Source organism: Myotis lucifugus, unplaced genomic scaffold (genome assembly GCF_000147115.1).
Source record: "Myotis lucifugus unplaced genomic scaffold, Myoluc2.0 scaffold_898, whole genome shotgun sequence".
NCBI classification, from domain to species: domain Eukaryota; kingdom Metazoa; phylum Chordata; class Mammalia; order Chiroptera; family Vespertilionidae; genus Myotis; species Myotis lucifugus.
In genome coordinates, this window is record NW_005871946.1 from 123,458 (window position 1) to 130,343 (window position 6,886).

Below are 6,886 nucleotides of genomic sequence, written 5' to 3' on the forward strand. Positions count from 1 at the left end.
CTAAATGCAGAGCTGCAGGCAGCCGACGACAAGGGTCCCGCAGGACCGGCCGTGCAGCACCCCCTCGGGCTGGGGATCCGCCCCTCGTGCCGCCCCCTCGCACCCGGTTCCTTAGGGGGGTGTCTGCTCAGCGGTGGGAGACGGGCTGCGTTTGAAAGCACCCCAGCCCCACGTGCGCGCACAGCTGGACCCTCCCAGCCCGAGGCTGCGGGGTGAGGAGTAGGATCGACAGGACCTCCTGAGGGTTCCTCACGGGGTCTGTTTGGGTCACGAAAAGTCTCAAGTCTCTACGAAGCAGGGACCTGAGGTCCGCACACTGTTCCCGAGCTGAGGCCCTGGCTCGGCGCTGCCCGCTCCGGAGATGGGCACGCAGTTGGCGGGGGCGAGGCTTTATCACCACCAGAGGTTAATGTTTAACCAGCTGATGAGGCTGAAAACCAGGGCCCAGGCCGTGTGGGTGCGCAGCTCTGGGCAGACCTGCGTGAGCTCCGACCCAGGCTGCTGGCCGCCCCCCAGCCCCCCAGCCCGCTCTCCCGAGGGGGCAGACGCCGCAGGGACAGGACTCCGGCCGGTGAGTCTCCCTGTTGGTCCTAGTCGGGTGGTCGCCGCGGTAAAGGGCAGCACCTGTGCCTTAACCCCCGCTCCACAGCACAGAGCGCCTGCTTAAGGGTGAATTCCGCCGCGGGCGGGGCTGCTGACTGCTCCACGCGCTGGGGGCCGGCAGGGGCCGTCCCTGGTGGTGCCCGTCGGACCGGTGGGTGCCGGGCGTGATGGCACAGGCGGGACCAGCCCAGCCTCTGCTCCTCTCTACCTCTTCCCCCCACGCGGCCTGTACCTGGGTCCCCGGGCCTGTCTCTCCCTCGGGGAAGCAGCGGGTGTTGCCCTAACCGGTTTGGCTCAGTGGAAAGTGGGTGTTAGTAGTTGTCTGAGGACTAAATCACAGCGTCTGGACAACATCCAGCTCGTGGGAGACGATGAGTAAACGTTACGACTCCCCTCGCCTTTGGTACGAACCACAGGGCCACCTTCTCCCGTGTTCCCCCGTTTCCGGCGATGCCGGTATTTCTGCGGCCTCGCCCCCAATCAGCAGCTCGGCCCTCGCCTGTCGTTGGAAGGAGAGACTCCTAACAGCCCTGCGGCCCGTTGGGGGGCGTTTGCGGTGGCTGATGAGGGCTGTAGGAGAGATCTCGGCCCCCAGCATCATCACATGACTCCTGTCATCCTGAGAAGTCGGCCTCTCGCTAAGGATCCCACCCCCTGAGGGAGGGCTTCCCGGCTCTCATTTCCCCACCTGCGGGCCAGCGGGCCCCACACCACGCACTAGGCCAGCGGTTCTCAACCTTCTGGCCCTTTAAATACAGTTCCTCATGTTGTGACCCAACCATAAAATTATTGTCGTTGCTGCTTCATAACTGTAATGTTGCTACTGTTATGAATCGTCATGTAAATGTCTGATATGCAGGATGGTCTTAGGCGAACCCTGTGAAAGGGTCGTTCGACCGCCAAAGGGGTCGAGACCCACAGGTTGAGAACCGCTGCACTAGGCCGTCCTTCTGCGATGCGCCTGCTGTTCCACATCAGCTCGTGTTCCCTTCCTGGGGGGGGGGGGGGGCCCTCTCTTCGGTTCCCTCGGCCGGGTGTGCATCCTCGCGGCAGGAACCTCACCCTTTCGCAGCGACCTCGGTCTCGAGGGGTGAGAGGCATGACCTCTTCCTCCTCCGGAGCAGCCGGCCCTTCCTAGACGCTCGCGTTTCCGTTTATTTTAGTCAAATGTCTGTGTTGGGATTTTTTTAAAAATATATTTTTGTTGATTTCAGAGAGGAAGGGAGAGGGAGAGAGAGAAACATCAATGATGAGAGAGAATCCCGGATCGGCTGCCTCCTGCAGGCCCCACACTGGGGGTCGAGACTATAACCCGGGCCTGTGCCCTGACCGGGAATCGAACCCTGACCTCCTGGGTTGTAGCTTGACGCTCACCACTGAGCCACACTGGCCAGGCTCCCAGGCTTTCATAAGTTTCTCCTGCAAGCCCAGCAGGTCTTTGGCCAGGTCCAGCCCTCCTGCCCTGTCCTCCCTCGAGTCCTGTCCGTCATCCGCACTGCGGGTGGCCCTGCCGCTGGCCCACAGTCACCCCTCGGGCAGCGAGGACGGATTCTGGCCGAGGGCCTGCCGTCTCCACCCGCTCCACCTTGGGGTGCTTCCCCCTCGTGTATAAACCTCAGACCTCCACTCGCCGCCCTGACCCCATCTGCTCTCGGAGCTCTGCTGGAGTGACTTTCATGCCCACCCTCCCCACGCTGGTGCCCCGCACACAGCTTCCCAGGCCCTAGCCCGGGGCCCCCGCCCGCTCGGCTGCGCCTCGTCCGTGCCCTGCAGCACTGGGCGCAGCTGGCAGCTGTGGGTTCTCTCTTCTGTTTGTTCTCCCGAGGTCTGCCTGCCACCGGCATGGGACCCTGTGGTGGGCCCGGCCACACACAAGGGCAGGCGGACCTTGGGCAAGTGCCCTGACCTCTCTGGGCCTCTGTTTCTGTCCGTTAGATAAAGGGAGGATGTTATCTACATGTGAGGCACTGGGGAGGGGCAGAGGCGCCTGTGTGGAACCTTCCAGAAGGCCCGTCCCGGCACAGGGACTGAAAGGGATGATGAGCCTCTTCTCACGGAGGTCCGCGCTGGGGCCAGCCCCTCACCCACCTGTGCCCTCCTGCGTGGCCTCCACGGGTCACCCAGGGTCACCAGGGCCTGTGCCAGCCGACCTGGGAGAGCCCCGCCCTGCAGGATCAAAGGGCCCAGCGCCCTGCCCAGCCCTGGCACACGGCCACCTGCCCCGGCGCCCCCTCCAGGCCACCGGCCTGTGGCCCCTGCACAGCCAGGGGGGCGCCAGCCTGCCTCTCCCCTGCAGGGGCCCATCTCGCAGGGCGGGGCAGAGCGTCCTCCCGCTGGCTGTGCCCCTGCCCCTCGGCCCTGCCAGCCCCTCCCTCCGGCGGCTGTGCCCACGCCAGCTGCCCTGCCGGCCGCCTACCTGCTAAGGAGCAGCCCCGCCCCTGGCCAGCTCAGGCCTGCAGGTCTCTGCCCAGAGGGCACGGGCTCCAGGGCATGCTGCTTCCTCAGACCAGGCCCCTGGCTCTGTGGGCGGAGCCCCTGGCTCCTGACAGCCACAGGCCTGAGAGTGTGTGCACACGTGTGGGGAGTGTGTGCACATGCCTGCATGCGGGTGCTGTGGTTGTGTGTGGTGCCTGCATGCTGTGTATGTGCATGTATGTGCTGTGTGTGTGATGTCTGCATGCTCTGTGTATGTACGTGCATGTGTGTCTGCATGGTGTGTACATGCATGTGGGTGTGGTGCCTGCATGCTGTGTGTGCATGTATGTACGGTGTGTGTGGTGTCTGGGTGCTGTGTGTACGTATGTGCATGCATGTCTGCATGGTGTGTACATGCATGTGGGTGTGGTGCCTGCATGCTGTGTGTGTGCATGCATGTGCTGAGGGTGTAGTGTCAGCATGCTGTGGGTGTGTTTGGTGTGTATGTCTGCATGCTGTGTGTATGCATGTGTGTCTGTGTACATGTATGTGTGTGTGATGTGTGTGTGTGCGAGCAGCAGAACCCACCTGCACCTCCCGCCTGAGTGGCCCCCAGCCCCTCTCCGGGCCCACGGGGCTCTGTGCCCCTCACAGGGAAGCACCTGTCCTGCCCCCCAGTCTGCGGGAGGTGGGGGAGCGAGCCCACAGCTGCGTGAAGAGCTGCTGGTCGCTTCCGGGTGGAAGAACAGGCTGTGAATCAGATGAGCCTGGGCTCGAACCCGCTCCTGCCTCTGCTTCTCTCTGACCAGAACAGAGCAGAAGGAGCTGGGTACATTAAGCCTCCGTCCCTCCTGTCGGGGGTCCCCGTCGCCCCCGGGGGAGGAGAGAGGCCTGGCCCCGCCTGTCACAGAGCACGTGCTCCCGGCTGCCTGGCCCTGGCGCCCTGGACAGGACGGGGGCTGGGCTCGCTCAGGGACTGGGGACACGGGACCCCTTTCCCTCGGCCCTGGCCCCTGGCCCCTCAGGCTCCGTGGTCCCCTGGTCCTGCCCAGCCCTCTCTGGCCAGGCCCCGGGGGCGGGCGGCGGCGGGAGATGCTGCCTGTGAATGAGCAGAGCAGCGTGACTCTGATTGGCTTCGGGAGGCGGACGCTCCGTCTGCATAAATGGCAATCGCGTAATCGCATCCTCTGTGCCTTTCAACTGTCGCGGAGGAGAGAGGGCGGACAGACAGCGAGAGCGGCCGCGTGAGTACCGCTCTGCATCCCGAGCCTGGGCCAGGCCGGGGAGCAGCCCCGGGGCTGGGACCTGGTTTGGGGACGGGGGGAGGTCTGCCTGTTGCTTCCGGCCGGGTGGATGGGCGTGGGGACGACCTGGCCTCCAGCGTGTGCAGGTGGGGCTGCTCGGGAACTTCCTGGGACACAGGTGCCCCCCGAGTCGCCCCCACCCAACACGTCTCGTGGGGCGAGGAGCCTGTGAGCCTTGATGAGACACAGGGGTGAGTGGCCATTGTGTCCAGCGGGTCCCTGAGGCATCGGGACCCAGGGAGCTGGGACACGGGTGGAGGGGGCGGGGCCGGCAGGCCAGTTGGCAGGGTGCAGCTGGGCGCCCAGCCCCTGCCGCCGGGGTGGGGGGAGCCCAGGGTGGCCTCCCACGGGTGCTTGTAAAATGGGTTTGATGTTTGTCAAGGGCTGGGCACACGTGGGCGCTGCTTTATTAATAACAGGTAACTGCAGGGGGAGGCGGGGGGCGGGGCGGGGCGGGGGGCTCCGAGCAGCCTTCTGCCCGGGGTTCTGTTTGCTCCGTCTCCAGGGGAAATCCAAGCGTCTGGCCTGGGTTCCCCCGAAGCCCTGACTCCGGGAGGGCCGGCAGCTGGGCTCCTTCGCATCTGCAGGGTTTCCCTCCGAGCCAGACCCACAGCAGGGGCCTGGGCCACGGCGAGGCGGCCCCTCCATGGGTCCGAGGGGCCAGAGGGAACTCTCTCATCTTGGGGACAGCCCTGAGGTCCCCGCAGGGAAGGGGGCGTCCTGGTCAAGGAGGACGCCGGCCGTGGGGTGTCCCCGGGCCTTGGGAAAAGCCAAATCCTGGGTTCGCGCGGCCTCTTCCTTCCCTCCCCTCCTCCCCCTCTGGCCCTGGTGGACGGCTCTGCACACAGCAGTGGGAATAACTGAATTCAGCAGGACCCTCCCCTCCTTTCAGACCACCGGGCCGGGGCTCCACCGCGGCCCCTCCTCAGGATGGCTCCCTGGGGGGTGCCTTGGCCCCGGGAAACTCCATTGGAGTCGGGGGGGGGGGGGGGAGGCTCCCCTGACGGGAGGTTTCCATGGTGCCTGTGGGCATCCCGGAGGCGGGTGCTCAGGGCATGAAGGGGCAGCGCCTGGACCGGCCGGGGAGAAAGGCTCACATCCCCCGTGTTCTCCATGGGCCCAGGGCGGCGGGTGTGGGGTCCCAGGCTGCAGGGACCGACCTGGGCTTGGGGGCGCCCAGAGCTGCGTGGACCGCCCCGCCTCCCTGGCCCCAGCGGCTCCGTCGCTGCTTTGCAAACAGAGCGGCTGTGCACACAGAGCGAGGATGAGTGTTTACCCGGCCGTTGGCGGGAGGAGGCGGGCGGCCTCTCCTGGGTCTCTCTGCTGGGGTTGGGCGGGTCCCCACCGCACTCCAGGGCAGCAGTTCTCAGCCTGTGGGTCGCGACCCCTTTGAGGATCTAACAACCCTTTCACAGGGGTCGCCTAAGACCATCGGAAAACACATATATAATTACATACTGTTTTTGTGATTAATCACTATGCTTTCATTATGTTCAATTCGTAACAATGAAATTGGGGGTCACCACAACATGAGGAACTGTATTTAAAGGGCCAGAAGGTTGAGAACCACTAGAGTCTAGGGCAGTGATGGCGAACCTTTTGAGCTCGGCGTGTCAGCATTTGAAATCCCTAACTACTCTGGTGCCGTGTCACATATAGAAATTTTTGATCTTGCAACCCATAGTAAAACGAAGACTTATACTTTGATATTTATTTTATATATTTAAATGCCATTTAACAAAGAAAAAATCAACCAAAAAAATGAGTTCGCGTGTCACCTCTGACACGCGTGTCATAGATTCGCCATCACTAGTCTAGGGGCAGGTGGTACCCCGGGCCCGCTCCAGCCTGGGTCTCTGAGTCTTCTGCCCACGCGAGACACAGGGACCGGTGCACACAGTGCAGGTGGCAGAGAAGCCCACGGTGCGGGGAGGGGCTGGCTCTGGGCTCAGAAATGCCCCTTCTGCTGTGCGGCCCGTGGGACCTGCTCTGAGCCTTCCTGGGTCAGCAGTGGCCCCGTGCCCCCCACGCCCCCCGCCCTTCAGCCCCCCGCCCCCCGCCACACAGGTGCTGGGAGCGTGAGGTGAGACGTGCCCGGGCCCACCTGGTGGGTCGCGCAACCCGGAGCCGGGTCACCTCTTGGTCCTTAGGTCGGGACCACGGGCCCGCGTGGCCGCAGGTTCGACCTGTTGGAGCCGCGCAGGCAGCGCTCAGCCCCTGGGCCAGCGCCCGTGCCCGGGAGGGAGGCGCCGGGGTCAGTATTTGCCACGGAATCGAATCGGTTGTGGAGAAGCGGACACTCCCGGGAGCGGCGAGCAGTGCGGGGCTCCCCCACTTTGATTCGGGGGGGGGGGGGGGGCTTTCCGTCCAAGAGGCGTCCCTGGGAGGACCGGGCGCAGAAGAGGAAAGTTCACACGCCAGTGCCGGGCGGTTTCTATAGGAACGGGCTGGAACAGCAAACAGCGAAATGATGCAATTCCAATTACCCTAAATTCAAACGTTTCACTTTCATTACGACTGTAATTTGCATGTGTCAGGCGGTGAGTGATAAGAGCCCCGGGGGT

General features: G+C 64.2%; 1 protein-coding gene across 1 annotated transcript in view; it reads left to right on the plus strand.

Moving 5' to 3' along the window:
- Positions 1 to 361: 361 nt before the first annotated feature.
- Positions 362 to 6,886, plus strand: part of DDC (dopa decarboxylase) — a 41,564-nt gene continuing 35,039 nt past the window's right edge. Inside the window, exon 1 of the mRNA XM_023747520.1 lies at positions 362 to 571. Coding sequence (XP_023603288.1) covers positions 362 to 571 — 210 coding nt within the window. The remainder of the gene's footprint in view (positions 572 to 6,886) is intronic.